At 37.1% G+C, this 18,264-nt stretch overlaps 1 protein-coding gene across 7 annotated transcripts in view; it reads left to right on the top strand.

The window, feature by feature from the left end:
• PIK3CA (phosphatidylinositol-4,5-bisphosphate 3-kinase catalytic subunit alpha) overlaps window positions 1-15,040 on the top strand; it is a 44,953-nt gene extending 29,913 nt beyond the window's left edge. For 4 of the 7 annotated variants that reach the window (XM_040613369.1, XM_040613368.1, XM_040613370.1 and 1 more), the window contains 12 exons: window positions 1,658-1,782; window positions 2,169-2,250; window positions 2,698-2,877; window positions 3,439-3,542; window positions 4,700-4,871; window positions 5,210-5,316; window positions 5,795-5,916; window positions 6,437-6,515; window positions 8,345-8,515; window positions 9,008-9,125; window positions 9,285-9,436; window positions 10,656-15,040. In XM_040613369.1, the coding sequence (XP_040469303.1) occupies window positions 1,658-1,782; window positions 2,169-2,250; window positions 2,698-2,877; window positions 3,439-3,542; window positions 4,700-4,871; window positions 5,210-5,316; window positions 5,795-5,916; window positions 6,437-6,515; window positions 8,345-8,515; window positions 9,008-9,125; window positions 9,285-9,436; window positions 10,656-10,926 (1,683 nt within the window). In that variant the 3' untranslated portion in view covers window positions 10,927-15,040. The remainder of the gene's footprint in view (window positions 1-1,657; window positions 1,783-2,168; window positions 2,251-2,697; window positions 2,878-3,438; window positions 3,543-4,699; window positions 4,872-5,209; window positions 5,317-5,794; window positions 5,917-6,436; window positions 6,516-8,344; window positions 8,516-9,007; window positions 9,126-9,284; window positions 9,437-10,655) is intronic. The other 3 variants (XR_005830699.1, XR_005830698.1, XM_040613372.1) reach the window with 3 other exon arrangements.
• Window positions 15,041-18,264: the final 3,224 nt, after the last annotated feature.

The raw sequence follows: 18,264 nt of genomic DNA, 5'->3' as shown, positions 1-18,264 counted from the left end.
ATCCATTAACCTCCTTACAAAATTACTCTGGCTTTGCTACTTGCACTGTATCCACTTCCATAATATTTAAGTATGTGTTGTAAAAATTTTCCTGTGCCCCATAGAGTAGTCCTGAATAATTTCCCCCCACTTAAGTCTAGTCCATGTGCTTCAGAATGGTAATAAAAAAAACAACCAACCACACTGGCTCTTAAGATCTCACACTATCATACTCCTAAAAGGGCAAGGTACTAAAAAGCTTGTAAGTTGATTGTTTCGTACCTTAATATTTCTTGTCCCATATGATAATAGTGAACCCATCGTGAGAACACAACTTAAGTCATTGAAGACAGATGTTTAGTAGAGAACTTCTAGTCTGAAGTAGATGTTGTATCATGTGGTATAACCTGACAACTGTTCCTATATTTGTGCATATTCTTAGAAATAATACCAGCTCACCTTTTAAGGGGTACCTTGATCTCCTACAGGGAGATTACAGGTAGTTTTTTTCTTCAGCTTTTTTCCTTAAGCTAGATTGCAAAGCTTTTTTTTTTTTTTAAAGCTAGTTTTAAAACTTTCTGTAAAAGACATGTAAGTATTTCTGTTTTGAAGTACTAGTTCAATCAGTTGAAAATTTCCATCAACAAAACTGGCAGACAAGGCTCAGTTCATTCTTGCTTGTTGTTAAATGTGCTCAGTAGAAATTGCCTAGGGAAGGAGCAGAACAAGAGTTAAAATAATGTGGGTTTACAGTTGGAACATTTTGAACTTGGAAAAGAGTTGATCTTATTCTTTTGTAGTAGTAGGCATCACAAAGATGTGAAAATGTGAGTTCACTATAAAAACACTGCTCAACTCCTGTACTGTAGTATTTTTGGGATAGCTTCATCTTAGGTGTCAAACTTGAGTATTACAGTTGTGCTTTATACTGAAGGCAATAATACAAGCTGCTTAAGATTTCTTTTCTTGCAGTGCAATTCTGTAGCTGACAGCTCAGAAGTTATGTCATTTTGTATATTGCTATGTGAAAAACACTAAGTGAACTAAGAAATGTAAAATAGGGACAAAAATTGAACTTTGCACGTGAGCTGTGAAGAATCAACTAATAGTAGTTTCAATACCTCTGCCGTTGGTCTAAGTTGGTTCAAATAAGTGAAGAATTAGATAAAATTGATGTCAGCGTGTACCTGTTCTGTGCTCTCTGGGGAATATCTTACACTAATTCTGGTTCATGTTTTCCAGCCTTCCTGTTGCTCAGGCGGTCCTATAGTGTTCTACCTTGTATTTACCTAGCTTCATACCCCATATTATGCTTTTCAGTTCTGATTCTTTTCCACTCCTTTCAGCAGCTCTCAGCAATCTCAGAACTGGATACAGAAATGACCAGTTTCATTTTGTGCTGCATGATGTTTTTCATCAGATGTCAAATGCTGCTATTTCCACACAACTGATATAGTTGAAATGTACCTCTTACTGTCCCAGTAGTGACTAAAAGCAGTTGTAGAAATCAAAGGCCTAGTCTTTCTCTCTTAAATTTGAAGTCCTCAGTTAACAACGAAAGGAAACAAGATAGCTTTGCATGACATAGGTGTTGCTATGCTGTTGAAATACTTCATGTATGTTGTATGACTACAGAAGGAAATGTGTGGAGGGTTAATGGACCACTTTCTCTCTGCAGAGTAACAGAATAGCTAGAGATAATGAATTAAGAGAAAGTGACAAGGAGCAGCTGCGAGCCATATGCACACGAGATCCTTTGTCTGAAATCACTGAGCAAGAGAAGGACTTCCTCTGGAGCCACAGGTACTTAAAAACAAAAACCAAACACAACCCCCTGTTGGCACAGTCAAGACTTCACGCCACTCATGGTGATTTTGTTGTGGGTGTCCTGGGTCTTGCTCCCTTGATTTTGTATTGCTGGGGTTAATGTTTTAGAAAAGGCTTTTAAAGTATTCAGCACTGTATGCCTTGGTTCATAAGCCCATGGTGAAAACTAAGTTGTTGGATTAGCTTACATTTTCCCCATTACTGCAGTCTTGCTTTTATGCATGGATCCTGACACCACCTCATGGTATTGATTGGATTTTCCTGAGAAAGGAAGAAAAAGTGCAGGACTGAAGGGACATAGTAGATAGTTATCAAAGCAAAAATGACGTTTTATACATATGAGACTTCTTTTTCTTTTGCAGACACTATTGCGTGAATACTCCGGAAATTCTGCCCAAATTACTTTTGTCTGTTAAATGGAATTCTAGAGATGAAGTGGCCCAGGTAACACATAGCACTGAAGAAGTTTTAAGTTTTGAAGAAGCTTTAAAAGAGGCTATTTAAAGTAAACTTCTGGATGTCAAAAACGTGTTATGTGTGCATGATATATTGAATGAAAACTTAGGTGATTCAGGTTGCCATTAAAATTGATGGATCAGTTTGGTCCATACTTATTGTTCTTTAGCTTAGTCTGAGTCTTTTCTTCTTGGTGGCATTACTAGAATTCCTTTTATGTTGCTGATTTGTCAATTATATATGAGGTTTTGTTTTCATTCTCTTTATAATGGATAAAATAACAATGTCACCTGGTAACTAATACCAGATTGTTTGTTGAGAGAGGACTGGCAAGTGAACCGTTCGTATTTAGATGCAGTTGGTGTCTGACAGTACCTTCTCAGAGCTGTGTATTACATCTTCTTCCTAATCAATGCAAATGTGTAACATGCTTAGATTTCTTGTCCACAGATGTACTGTTTGGTAAAAGATTGGCCTCCGATCAAGCCAGAGCAAGCAATGGAGCTTTTGGACTGTAATTATCCAGATCCAATGGTGCGAGCTTTTGCAGTTCGGTGTCTAGAGAAGTACTTGACAGATGACAAACTGTCTCAGTACTTAATCCAGCTAGTACAGGTATATAACATATTTTGGTACATTTAATGTCTTGTGTAGATTGGATGATCAGAGGCTTAAATTATAACAGAAATTAAGATAATATGAAAGAGGTCATCAACAGTATCTGTTTGCATTGCAGATTAGTAGGAGACGAAATGTAGTTCACTTTCTGTAGTGCTGTGGTTTTGCTTGGTGATCTTAAATGCCAAAATTTTGCAGAGATGCCGAACTGTTCTACCAACTGGAACAGGCAACCATTTCAGCTGTCCTAACATAAGGGAAAGAAAGTATAAGCACAAGCATCTACTCAAAAATTTGAGCAAGATGAGGCTAAAATGTTTGGTAACAGTAAAGTAAGTATCAGGTGCTAAGTTTCTGAAATAGAGGCAGCCAATGCACTGCTAGTAGATGTTGTTCAAATCTGAATACACGCATATATTAATACTAAGGATCAGTCATTCTACAGAAAATAATTGAAAGCATAGATTGCTTTTTATTTAACTGCCTTTAATCTGTATATTGTTCATAGAAAGAATAACTATAGCCACTTGGTGGTTTTTTTTCTTTATCCTTAACTAGGTTCTGAAATATGAACAATATTTAGATAATCAGCTTGTGAGATTTTTACTCAAGAAGGCACTGACCAATCAAAGGATAGGACACTTCTTCTTTTGGCATTTAAAGTAAGCTTTGTATCATGTTAATGGGTCGTGGGATTCCTATTACCTGTAAACCATTAGTTGTTTTAAAGGCTTGGCATACTACATGTCCTTTTTTAGGAAAGTATCACTACTTAAAATGGTTTGGTTTATATTGCTTAAGAGTTAGAATGTGTAGTTTGGTAATAAAGTCAATTCTTGCAGTTTCAAAAGCTAAGTAATAATACTTAGTCTTGTACTTATTGCCTAACGGTAACTAATCTAAAAACAGGGTAGCCTGAGATTGCTCAAAGCCTCCCATATTGTTAGCTGTTTACAACTTTGATAGGTTTCTCATTTGAACTTGATTTTTTTCATGCCAGATCCCCCACCAGTCTCTTTCGGAATATTTTACAAATAGTTGAAGCCCAAAGAAAGCCACCCAATTTGACCAGATAAGGCTTTGAAAACTAACTGTTCATATGTGCTTATTAAAGACTTTATAGTACTTGATAGCCCAAATATCTCAGTGTTCTTCCTTACTAATTACAGCATGGGCTTTTGTAATTCCTGGTGTTGAGGAGGCTAAGCATAGATCATCCTACAACATACTGGATTGTAGCTAGGTCTCACCTAAAAATGCTGTTCTGTGATGGTGTGATCAGACACAGCTAGAAGCAAGGAATCTCTGTGCTTTCAGTTTTCTACTTGTATTGCATCAAGGAAAACGGAATAATTGCCTGATTCACTTGTTTGAGGGGATATATTTTAGGACTGTGTGAAGACTGGGAGTAGGTAGGAACAAGGAAGCTATAGAGGGGCCACAGCCTGAGGTTGGCTGAGTGAGACAAGGAGAAAATGAAACGGGTTAGATTTGCTGTCAGCAAGGAAATCTGGAACTTGAACTGAAAGGTTTACTACAGAGTTTCTGGGGAGCATGGGTTTCGAATAAAGGCAAGGGATAGGAAAGGACAGGGCTGGAGCAAGGAGGAGTGGGGAAAAATACACTCTGCTGAATTAGCTGTGAAAGGTACTGGTCAATTCAGTCAAACTGAGGTTTGTGGGAGGTCAGTGCAAGTTCTTTACCTGAAAAGAAAGATCCATAAGTAGCCCTCAGAAAGACGTTACAGGTATAGCTTTGTTCTTAGTGCTTCAAAGTGGTCTTGTCTTTTAAGCTGTAACTGTTCTTCCTCTCTGTGTAGGTCTGAAATGCACAATAAAACTGTAAGTCAGAGGTTTGGTTTACTTCTGGAGTCCTATTGTCGAGCGTGTGGAATGTACCTAAAGCATCTGAGCAGGCAGGTGGAGGCTATGGAGAAGTTGATTAACCTCACAGACATTCTCAAGCAGGAAAAAAAAGATGAGACCCAGAAGGTACTATTAAGCTTGTCAACGTAGCAAAACTATTGCTGTTGAGTTACAGGAATTACTTAGAACTGTGCTTTATTTGATTAACTAGAAAAGTATTAATGCTAACTTGGGTAGATGGTGTGTTATCCTAGAAGCTGTAATATTTTCTGTGTACGTTGCCATTACCTACCTCTTAAGGCAATGGAACTAAAGTTAAGGGTTTTGATTTCTGTACCATGTGGCTGAGTTGCTTATGTTACAACTATGCAAAACCATGCTTTAAAATCAAAGCTAAAATCTGATACTTACCTTTATTTACATGTAAATAGTGTTATCAAAACCTGAATGTGATTGTTTATCAGGTACAGATGAAGTTTCTTGTTGAACAAATGAGACGGCCAGATTTTATGGATGCTTTACAAGGTTTTATCTCTCCTCTTAATCCTGCGCATCAACTGGGAAATCTTCGGTATTGTCTTGGTTTTGAAATTTGTCTAGATAATTAAGTAAATGCTTAGTAATGTTAACACTAACAATGTTAATGATAAATGTTTGCATCTTCAAAGTTAACTGAATAAAACTGTAGCAGAATAATTCATGAAGAGTGAAGTAGTTTCAATCTAACGGTTTAGCAAATTAAGAAACAACAGTTAGCTGTTCCTTTAAGGTGACAGGAACTGTAGTTCTCTTTCCATTTGTAGGGAGCACAGACTGCCAAAGGAAAACTTACAATGTAGCCAGCTCTTCTGTTGGGCTTGGCAAGTGGTTGACATTGCACTTAGTAATTTAAGCTTGAAGCTGAAAGTAAAAGTGGTTGATTGTCAGTTACCCATGCATCTTTAATTTGTACTAGTTCAAAGAAAACAGGGAGAACTTAATTGTATTATAGAAACGTGGTATGAGAATCAAATTGTGCCTATTTCATAGAAATCTTACCTCTTTTATAGGCTTGAGGAGTGCAGGATAATGTCATCTGCAAAAAGACCGCTGTGGTTGAACTGGGAAAACCCAGATATTATGTCTGAATTGTTATTTCAGAACAATGAGATAATCTTTAAAAATGGAGATGGTAAGGAAATGTAATCCAAAAGCTGCATATCTGTTTGTTTACATAACCTACTGTTTAGTGTTTTTTCTAAGCATATAAAATACATATGTTAAAAATTAAAAATTTTCTGGAAAACTGCTTTGCTCAGCAAATATTAAGCATGCACAAATAAGCATTTGTCTGTCATGTACAAATCTTGAATGTTCAGAGATGATCAGTTTGAGGTAAAATATAATACTATTTAATACTTTGGGGTTTTTTTAATTGAAAATGCCTTCCTAGATATTATGGATGTGTAATCTGTAATTCCATTGTCATGGTTTTAGTGCACATTTTCAAACGGCTTTGAAATTGCCTACGCTACAGAGCTATATTCTCAACCATTTAAAACCTGCTTTTCTCTATTGAGAGAACAAAACCTACACTAAACTATACAAGCCTCACTTCCTTTAGACATACTTTTTGGGGGAAAAGTAAAATAAGATGTAACAATATTCTGATGTTACGAAATTTGCAATCTTTGTGTATTTGACTATTACAGACTTGCGTCAGGACATGCTGACACTTCAGATAATTAGAATTATGGAAAACATCTGGCAAAATCAGGGTCTTGATCTAAGGTAAGCATTAGAGGTCATTCTCAAGCAATACTGTTCTTAATGGTTTTAGCAGTGATTTGCTACAGTTACCAGAGATTGCTTCTGTTTTCCCAAGGGTAACAAATGAAATGCTATAAATAGGCATGTTTGTACATGTTAGAACTTTTTTATTTTTTAATGACCTTCAGTTAGCTGAACTACTGTATTCTGTTAAGATCAGATCATATTAGAAAAATACTTAAGACTCATTCAGTGGGTACAAGGGATCTACGTACCAGGAACAGATACAAGAGCTAACACACAGCAGCCACACTGAGGTCTGCTGACTGTGTCTAGGATTTGCTTTAACAAGTTGCCAAACCTGCAGCCCTATTGAGTGATGACTCTGTTGTTGGTATCTTCATTTCAATACACAGAGTAGATATTAGCCGGTCTGATACGCATGCAGCTTCGCCACCTCTAAGTAGTCTGTGGGTACAGAAAAAAATCTTTTGAGGATCTAGAAAATTGTAACTCATCCCACTAAGGCCACTAAACTGTGTGTCTCTGTGGTACAGAAAATCCAACAGTCCCAAGTTTATGCCACATCCTTAAGAAAATAGATGAGTCTCACTGCTTTTCTTTGACCTCCAAATCAAGACTTTTATCTAAAAACACAAGTGTAGATAGATAGTAAATATATTTTTAGTACCTGCAAATAAAGTGCTGTAATCAAGAGAAGTCCACCTCCGCAGCAACACCAACAGTCAGCTCTGCCACTGGCCTCACATTGCACTGGTGTTCCATAGATTCTCAGGTCTAATACAAAGCCATGATTGTCTTTTCTGGTTGGTTTGTTTTTTTTTTACCATGCCATTACAAAAAACATTTCTCCGGTGTCCCTAGAAGGCTGGTTTACTCTGTAGGTGTGACACTTTGACTCCAAAAAGGAAACTTCAGGAGAGAAGAGGGCAGCTTTTAAAGGTACATGACCCTCTCTCCTCCATCTTTTAACAGAGGATGTTAAATACGGCAATGTCCTTTCAGTCTTTGAATAAAAGACTGGTTTTGACTTGGGTTTTCTTAGCTAAAATGTTTTGAACACAACAGAAGAAATACAGACTGGAGGAGAGTGAGGGAAGAGGCCTCTGAAGGAAAAGGGAGGCAGAGGAATTAATTTCTTCTACTTGTAAAGAGAAAAATAGGCTACTGAGATTATCCTTTGAGTTTCACTTTATTGCAAAGAAAAAATTATTTATGATGATCTTTAAAAAGTCCATGAATAAACATCTGGATAAATTGTACTGTTGCTGAATGTAGATTCCAGTTACAATTTTGTAATATGTTCAGGTACTACTTAGAAACTTGTTTTGAAGGTCCCGTGCTGGTATTACATACAAAGTGTTACCTGCTGCTTGTTTACATTAACCCGTGAGATCCTGACATTTGTTTTTTGAATGCTTAGAATCTCTCTAATACTTCACTCTGAATACAGTTGAATAGATGTTTTTTTTTTAAATCATGCTGAACACCTTTTAAGGATTTTTCCATTGTATTCCCCCAGGCCTCCAAAAATGTGTGAATAAAACTTTGCCTTAACCTTTTGTCCTGATACAAAACTGAAGATTGACATTGGTGGATACAGTGGCTGGCATGTTACTGTACAAATCTGGTACACTTTTTACCACAAGACTAGTGACAGTACACCTATAAAACATTAAAACAGTTTTTCATAAACAGATTAACAGATGACACTTACCTGATAAGGGTTATTAACAACATATCTGTTGCTAGCTGTCCCAAAAGTTAACTCTGTTTAAAACAACCAAAAAAAAAAAACCAAACAAAAACCAACCGTCTTTGTCTTTCAGGATGTTGCCTTATGGTTGTTTGTCTATTGGTGACTGTGTGGGGCTCATTGAGGTAGTGAGGAGCTCTCATACCATCATGCAGATTCAGTGTAAAGGAGGTTTGAAAGGAGCATTGCAGTTCAACAGCCATACATTGCATCAGTGGCTCAAGGACAAGAACAAAGGAGAAATGTGAGATTTCCTGTTGCTTGTTTTTCTTGCTCTTTGTGATGGGAACTTCAAGAGAACTAATGGGAAACTATGTCCATCTGGTGTTTTTTGTACCCTCATTTGCCTAGTACTCCTGCTTGTGGTGCTTTTCATGAGTTTAGGCAGTTGTGTGGCTTCTCCGCAGTAGAGTGTAAATTGGGGGTAGAACTGTGACGATATGGCTTAAGTCTGTATTTTAACAGTAGCTCATCAAAATTAAAATGTCTGGCCTTCAAAAGAGGGATAGTCACTTCAATAGCTAATTCTGTGATCTAGTTGTAAGTACAACTGGTTTTAAAGTATGCTGAATTTCTTCCTTAGTTTGATAAAGTGATAAAGTCCAGGAACTCTGCTTCATTGAGAGAAAATAGAAGTTGGCTCTTCCCTAATGGAGAAAAAAAAAGAAAGAAAATCAGCACTTCTGTGGTGTTAGAATATCTGTAGGAAAGTGTCTCCTTTCTTTGTTTTCCATAGGTATGATGCAGCTATTGACTTGTTTACACGTTCTTGTGCCGGCTACTGTGTTGCTACCTTTATTCTGGGCATTGGTGATCGCCACAATAGTAACATCATGGTAAAAGATGATGGACAAGTAAGATGTGGGGTTTTTCCTAAAAGCATAATCTCTCACTTTGATACAAGTTTGTTTTTCGTAAAAAAATAAAATTCCTCTGAAATGTATGATCATTTTACTATGACATTATTTAAACAAGAAAATACTAACCTTAAAAAACCTTTCTCTCTTTCCAAGCTGTTTCACATTGACTTTGGGCACTTCCTTGATCACAAGAAGAAGAAATTTGGTTATAAAAGAGAGCGTGTGCCATTTGTCTTAACACAGGACTTTTTAATAGTGATTAGTAAAGGAGCCCAAGAATGTACTAAAACAAGGGAGTTTGAAAGGTGAGCCTTTTTGAAGTGTTTTAAGTTCTAGAGTATTTTGTACCTGAAAAGCACTTTACTGCTGGTGACCTCTAATAATTAGACCTTTTAACTGAAAAGGAGTATTTTAATTAGCTTGCAGTGGGTATGCTCTAATTCTTAAGTTGAAGATTAGCTATCAATGGGTAAATCAGTAGGTGATCTTAGTGTTTACATGACTTTTGGTACACGAAACCTTACTTCAGCTTTGCAGGCTCAGCACACATGTGAACAAAGAAAAATTTTAATACCTGAAATTTCCTTTTTATTTAGCATCCTTAATATTTATTTAAAATCTTCTTAGGATTGCATAACTGGAAAAAATGAGAACTTTTAAGTGTCAGGTGTAAGGCGCATTAGAGCCTTGCTGGTCACTCAGCAATATTCTCTCCTATAGCTGCTGTGATACCGGCTTTTCAGATAGCCTGTGTAATTTGTGACATTCTGCAGCACCTGCTAAGAAAGGAGAACATTAAAATAATAAAACATATATAAATTCTGTTGCTGTAATAATTTTAATATCTGTCTTTTCGGAGATTGAGTCTTTGAGAGGTTTCGGTTTTAATGTTAACTTCATTGGGGATGGGGGAAGAAGAGAGGTTATAAATTATGCTATATCTGAATGCTGCGGTGAAGCTTTTTTCATTTTTTTTTCTTAGCCTGACTAAAAGTGGTGATTTCAGCATAAACAGGCATTCCTCACCTAATGTTGTGATACAGCAAAATGCCTCAGTCTCTCCAGTACACTCTCCAGAATATTTAAGGAGCAATAGCTACTGCCCTCATAAAACTACAGAAGAGAAGTGCATCTTCAGGGTAACCAGGAAAGCACATCAGGAAACGTGCTTTGAAATCTGAAATGTCAGTAGCAATGACTAAAACAACTCTGTGAACTCCCCTAAACTTGGGTTGAATACTTGCACAAATTGCAAATGAGGTTTAAGGCTAGAAAGCCTGTCTTCATTTTGGTTGTTGTGTTAGTCTGAACACTGCTAATTCTTACAGAAATGAAGATAACCTGGCTAGGAAGATGAGTGTATTTTCTCAGCAATATTATGGTGTTCTTACGACACTAAGACTGTCTACTTTTTAGTGACCAGTTACCTGAAAACTGTTGTGGAGGTGAAGTAACATGCATCTAATAGGGGAATATGCTGAGCAGTACACTGAGCTTTGGTTTTTTTCCCTCTGTCTCTTCCAGGTTTCAGGAGATGTGTTATAAGGCTTACCTAGCAATTCGGCAGCATGCCAATCTCTTCATAAATCTTTTCTCCATGATGCTTGGCTCAGGAATGCCAGAACTGCAGTCCTTTGATGATATTGCATACATTAGAAAGACCCTTGCATTGGACAAAACGGAGCAGGAAGCTCTTGAGTATTTCATGAAGCAAATGAATGATGCTCACCATGGTGGCTGGACAACAAAAATGGACTGGATCTTCCACACAATAAAGCAACATGCTTTGAACTGAAATGAAAGCAAAGCAAACAAGAACTGATAGCCCGCTTTGTGGGTACTGCACTGTTAATACCCATTAGCAGCAAAGACTGGTTGCATAGGAATTGCACAAACCACGAACAACATTAACATTTATGGCAAGAAGAGAGATGAACTGTTCAGACAACTATCAAAATAATGTAAAACAGGGTTTCAGATAGCACTAAAATTGTACACTTAAGGAATTAAGCTTTAGTATGATGTGTGACTTCATGTTATGCCTTAAGCCCAAAAAGGTAAACTTGGAAGAATGTTTCCTTTTTTCATGTGATAGGATAAATTAGAAGGAAGAAGAAAATAATGCTAGCATGAACATAGTCCATCACACATTACCTTAGACGTGGTACAGCAGATAGAGACTATGCTGGATTGAGAAGAGCGGAAAGAGAATTCGAGTGATAGTTAATATTTAAATGCAGCATAGTTTGAAGGGAAGGAGTTCTAGGCTCCAAGATCTAAAAACGTTAGTGAGAGGACAGTGCCTTTTAAATGTGCTCAGAGGCATTAACACTTACGGGGTTTAGATGACCCTTTGATTTCTGGGTCCGTCACCTGCACAGTTTCTGAAAGCAGTAGGAAATAGGCCCATTCAGTATGGTGCTTCTTCTGCTCAGTATTTCTAGGGGTGCAATTCACACGTTCACAAAAACTCCCTATCATCCCCAAAAACTGACTAACCTGGAAATTGAATGGTCAGAATTGGGTTTAGTGCAACGGAGAGTTGTAGTGTTCATCTTAGGTTTGCTTTAATCTAACTTGAACTGAATAGATTTTTTTCATACATGTTTTCCAGAACCTAAAGAAAGGTGAGTTATTAAAATTATTGAAAGATTATTTTTTTATAAAGGCTATTTATATAATAGGAACTATTATTAATATATATTCTTTATTTACATGATTTGTCCAATATTCACTCTTTTAATTTTGCAGCCCAGTTCTATCTGTCCAAGACTCCCGTTTCCATTAACGTCACTGAAGGTGACCAGATAAACTCCTAGGACCAAATTCAACCCTGGTGAAAGAGGACACAAGTACCATTGAAGTAGTGGGAGACACCCCCACTAACGCCAGAGGTGAACTTGGCCTGAGTGTCTTCAAAAAATTTTTGGGTATCACTCTTCACATTACTGAAGTGATATGCTGGCTATTCAAGGAACGTACATTTAAACCCTCAGTCTTTGGGTCCACCATTTCTCCTCTTTCTTCCTCCTTTGGAAGTGGTTGTTTAATCCAGTAACAGATACATCAGAAATAGCAATTTAGATTTTCAATATGATAAATAATAAGCAGCTCAACATACAGCAGATACGTTGGCTAGCTCAAAGCATGTGGAGTTACCAAACATTTTATAGCTTTGTCTGTATTGTGTGCGTGTAATATGTATTTGTAAATGTAGTTGTTGTCCTCTAACACAATTACAATGCGTGCAATCCATTAAATTGGCACCACTTTTTGAAACTGCTCAGAGTACCAAGGATTTCAGATTGCCCTTATGCACAATTTCAGGTAGGACTTTTTTCTAATAATAAAACAGGATTTTTAATTGGTGAAGCCCATGATTCTGAGGGTGAGGTTAACCCTAACATTCTAAACTTGCTAGGTTGGTAGCACTTGGAGAGAATTCCAAAGGTCTGGAGCTTTCAGGGGTTCAGCTTGTTCAATTGCAAACGCGCACCGAGGTGCCACTCAAAAAGTGCAATACCATGTGTAATATAAAATATGCTGACAGTTGGTGTTAGATTAGAATATAAATATATAAATAAACTGTACTTTGTGCAGGCTGTACTGATGAGGTAAGGAGTGGTTGGCTTCATTTAGCAAATTGTAGTATATTAAAAATGTGCAATCAATTACATTATGAAAGACTTTGGGGATTGTAAAGCCAAGACTTTGGTCTTTCAAGACACTTTCATAGTCAAGATCCTGCAGTTGATTACTGCACACACGGATACTTGATGCTGTGGAGGGAAACCTGTTTTTGTGAAAACTACAGAAGTTCCAAGAATAGTATAGGGAATGTGAAGTTTTATTTCCTTAGCTCTATTAAATACTTTTGGAGTACTCCAATAGACTGCCCATTACTCTTTTAGACTGTTACATATTCCTTTGTTCATACAAATATTTTAACTCCTGTTATATAATAATACCCTTGTATGTATTACTTTGCAGTCAACACTAATGATTTAGCTCTTCTAAAATATGGCTTAGTTTCAATTTAAATTTAGTTCACAATCTGAAAGCCTGTTGGCTGTAACTTAATTTAACTGAGTAAAACTGTTGCACAAATGCCACATTGGGTGCTATATTACATTATTTATCTGGTATTGAACCAATGCTTTACCTCGTTTATCTAAGAGACTGTCAGCCTTTTCCAGCCTGGATGAAAAGTTCAACTCGGATTTCTTGGATGTTATGAGCCCAGTGTCCTGTGTACTTTTTGCCCCTTTCTAGCCATTTACTTCTGTAAATATGACTATAAATGTCTCTCAGTTCAAGCATAGTGTTCTGCACCTTTTGTGTGCAAATAAAGGTGTGAGGAATCAGGTTATGTTTCCAAAAGTTACTGCAACTAAATGCTGTGCACAAGCTGTAGAAAATTTTATAAATGCCAAATAGTAAAAGAAAGGAAACATCATAGTGATACAGACATAATATGATTTGGGATAATTATAGCCTTTGAATAAAAAGAGAAGTAGGAAGAAGCTCATGAGCTTGAAGTAGTTGTTCTTACTGTAACCAGGATGAGCATTTGCAAAACATTCTGCCAGTGCTTCAGGAAAAAAAAAGCCTTTTTTCATCTTCAGAGTGTTCAACTCCAATTACTTTATCCTGTTACACCAGCGTTGCACTGATGTAACTGCACTGTAGACAGTGGCGGTACTATTTACTACATTGGTGTAAATGAGAGGATGTCACCTGTACTCAATATCAGGAAAAAATCTGCTTACAGACACTGAAAGCACCTGTATCTGAGCTCTAGGTTTTTACAGAGTTGCTTTGAATTTGGATTTTTATTTTTTTAACCATTCCCACTTCATGGAGAGTAGAAAATGTTCTGTTTATTCTGAGAATCAGCTGCGCAAAACACTAAGTAGCTTATTTTGAGCTTGAATTGAATCTGAACGCCTTGTTCCTGCAAAACTTTGTAGCAGGACTACCAAAGCAAGGAGCCCAGGACTGGGCCTTGTGTTTTATTACAGAGCATTAGGACATGGTAATTTAGTGACACACAAATTTTTAAAACCAGTAATTTTTTCAACTGTGAAACTGTTTTTGATTTCATGACAGAACAGGCTGCTGCTGATAAGTTTTTTCTTAAAAATACATTCTTTGCTTTCCTGAAGATAGCAGAAAAAGCACCTGTACTGACTTATGTATGCACACGTCTCTGTTCTGAAAGGGTGCATTAGCAGTTTTTTCATCACTGAAACAGACTTTCAGTATAATTTTTAAAATAAAAGGCATTTAAATAAAACCAAAATTGTTAGTAGTTTGGTATCTTGTGGAGAAGATATAAGCCTGTATATTAAGGGCGATAGAGAAATTGCCAAGCTTGTAGAGAACTTTGTATGTGATGACCCTGCTGTTGGTGGTTTGGAAGGTTGTTTTTGGTGTTGTGGTTTTTTTCCAACTTTCCTTTTAATGTAAAATATTAAATGCCCTTCAGCGGTCAGTAGCCCATGTTTGTTGACAATTTGAAGGTATTTTCTTTGCTTTGTCATTTTATAACTGGCATGTTCCAATGTCTGTTCTTAATAATTGTGAATTCCTCCTGTTTTGCATGTCTGTACAGGTTGCAGACCCGGGCTGGACCCATTCAAAAACTAATATCAAAAAAGCCACTTGAAATTACTATTTTGATGTCTTTGACATCTTGAAAATGCTTCAAGTTAATGAAAATGGTGTGGTATTACAGAAAGAATTGTAACTTGCTGCTTCTAAGATTATTTTCTTTTAAACTGCTATATCTTGTTGTAGTTTTACTTGAATGGAACAAGAACCACACTTTTTTTAATACTATATAGCTGTGGATGTTGCAGACTGTTGAATCCCAGTTTAATTTTGCAATACATGTTTCATACAAATAATGATTTTCTTCTTTTTTTTTTCTCCATGCTGAAAGTTGTCTCAGTTTAGGTAAGGCTCTATCTGTCCAAAATGATGTGTAGCTCACCACCTCTGCAGTTGGTGTAGGATTTTTTTTTTTGGGTGGGGGTGGGGTTTGTTTTATGTTTTACATCTGTGTTAGTCAAGGGAAGCCAACTGGAAACTGGATATAGAAGTTTTCTGTCTGTGTATGCTAACCAAATCTATAGGTTCTCTGATCTTGGAGAAATTCTGATTTCACCTTAATGCTGATAGAATGCTGACTTCATCATGATCACGATGGATTCACAACAGCATATGAAATCATAATTACACTACATGCGTATTAAAGTTTCAGATTACTTGTATTGATTTGGTATGAAAAATGTTCTCTTAATGAGGAACGTTACTAGCAGCCCATTTAAACACTTGACAATGTTACTTTGAAATAGTCTTTATTAATTGGCCTTTTCAGCTCTCCAATTCCTAACTACTGTAATCTTGTCTGTACTTCTGTTCTTGAGACTTCCAGGTTTTCTATTGCTTGCTAGTGTAAATGTTCCCTCTTCCTACTCTTTTTCACAGTATAAAGACTTGTTGAACCCATGCTTATGAGAAACAGTTGTTCTTAATTTGCAGTACAGTATTCTTGACTTCTGAGCTTTAGACTTTTAAAAGCATGAGGTCTTACTGTGATAGCACTCCTGACACTAAGCCAGAGGTGGATCCCTCTGTCCCTGTCTCTCCCCTTGCCTCTCCAACACCCCTCTCCCCTAAAAAGGGACATGCCCATAGCATAAGAACATAAAACACTTGTCAGAGAAGATCAATTGAAGCAGTGCTCTGCCCGTACATTGACGCTTGTGTGCCCACTGGTTTAGTAAATGTCTTCAGTTTAAGTGTCCTTGCTGTCACTTATGTACACAATGCAATTTTTCTTTCAGCATAAGGAAAGCCAAAAATACACTGTCTTTACTGTGGCTGAAATTCTGGTGCCAGATCCCCAGTAGCTATTAAACTGGTTCAGGTACCATTTAGTTCAGTGTAACTGCATCAATTTTGTTAGGAACCTGTTCCAGTAATAAAATTAATCACAGTTAAACCTAATGTAATTGTATTGTTGAAGTCATAAAAAGGCCAATTTAAGCAGAAGCTGTTTCTCCTAAGAATCTTACGTTGTAGTTAATTCTGAAGAGCCAAAGAACAGATATTCATAGATGCAATCCTCTTTGCCTTGTTCTTTGCTTTTTTTAATCTATTTCTAGGCTTCATTAATAGTGTTCTATATCCTGAATTACCAGCTGCCCAAGGCTGTCCAGAGTTGGTCTTACTGTTTCGTTTGGGAAGGGGAAAGAAAAGGAAAAGATAGAGATGAATTCTCCTCTTCTGCTACAGCTGCTGCACTCCAAATTCTTAATTTTCTCTTGTGAAGATAAATGTGTAATTCATCATCTGGGAATATCATCCTTTTCTCTTGCCCCCTCTCACTTCTGAATATCTGCATATGCTATCAAAATCCACTTCCCTGGCAGAGAGGAGTTAAAATGTATATGGCTGCAGTCTGATGTTCTGGATTCTCAGGCTTGAATTTTTGAAAGTAGTGTTGTCATTGTAACTAGCACCACAATTGAAAGAATTGTCACGGAATCACTGACGTTGGCAGAGACCTCTGGAGATCATCTAGTCCCGCCACCCTGTTTGAAGCAGGATGAGATAGAGCAGGTTGCCCAGGACATAATCCAGTTGAGGTTCGGGTCTGTCCTAGAAAAAAGAGTCCACAGTTGAAGTTTTTTCTTAATGTTTGTATGAAATTTCTTCTATTTGCCTAACGCCCTTTCAGTGGGCAGCTCTGAGAAAAGCCTTGGCTGTTGTCTTCGCTTCTCTCCATCACGTATTTATATACATTGACGAGATGCTCCTTGAGCTACCTCTTCATCTAGCTAAACAGTCTCAGCTCTTGGCCGCCTCTCCTGTTCATCATCTTCATGGCCCTTGGCTGGACTCGTTCCAGTGCATCCATGTCTGGCTTGTACTAGGGAGCCCAGCACTCCAGGTGTGGCCTCCCCAGTGCTGAGCAGAAGGGCAGGATGAAGTCTCTCTTTCCTTGACCTGCTGGTGATGCTCTTCATAAATCAGCTCAGGGTCATGTTGGCATTTTGGATAAATAGAGCCCAGGAGGGTGTAATCACTTGATGCTTATGCCTATCTTTGTTGAAGCTGGTAGCAGTTACATGTCTGCATCAAAAGGAGAGTGTAAACACCCACTGATGCTTGAAATATCTCTTAATGAGACAATTATCTTTGAAATAACCACTACTGGGGGGGGTGGGGGGATGTTGCCATGTGTATGTCATTATGTGATAAAGGTCCTGTGGTAAATAGTTAGAAAGCAAGACATATGTAGTAATAATGGGCCAAAAAAATATTTTAAGATGCAGCAAGATGCATGTGTTGTCATACTGAGAATAGTCTTGCACTTACTTAAAAAAAGTACTTAAAAAAAAAGAAAAAAACACAAAAAAACCCACACACAACCCTTTTTTTTTTTTTTTCCCCCCTTCTGCTGTGCTGCTCTAACAAAAGTTTGGCCTATGATACTTATTGTAGTTCATGTTCATGGGAAACTGTAAAAATCTGCTTTTTATTTATCTTTGCGGTCTGTATCACATGCTGTTATTAAAAAAAAACCCTACTTTTGGTTTTTATCACACTTGAGTGTTAATGTATATACTAACAACTAAATTAAAATAATATGGTTGGTACACTCGTGAATCCTGAAGTGAGAATTGAAGAAATCTTCAGTCTTGGTGGTGGGATTTGGTGTGGCAGCTCTGCTTTTGAAAAAGGCTGGAAGAATGGAGATAGAAGTTTTGTACATATGTTAATTTGAGCAGCAACAGAAATAGAATTTGCATTATTTATGGGTGGGAAGTCCTAGATGCATGTAGCATTTGGTCTTGTACATGTTGATCCTCAAAATAAGTAACTTTTTTAGATGATAGCTGTAAATGTTTTGATGGGAACAGATGTTACTGAAATTTCAACTGGACGGTTTTAAGGCCCCTGCTAAATCAATCCTCAGTGTTTTCAATACCAAAACTATATTAAAAAAAAAAAAACAAAAACAAAACGCAAGGAAACTAGGCTGTATTTTTGTATCTAATACTAACTTTGAAAGTGAGAAACTTATTTTAGAAGTCACTCATTGGCAAGTACAAGAGCATGG

The sequence above is a fragment of the Falco naumanni genome, chromosome 13 (assembly GCF_017639655.2).
Source record: "Falco naumanni isolate bFalNau1 chromosome 13, bFalNau1.pat, whole genome shotgun sequence".
In the NCBI taxonomy this organism is placed as follows: Eukaryota; Metazoa; Chordata; class Aves; order Falconiformes; family Falconidae; genus Falco; species Falco naumanni.
This window is presented reverse-complemented; position numbering and strand designations above follow the sequence as displayed.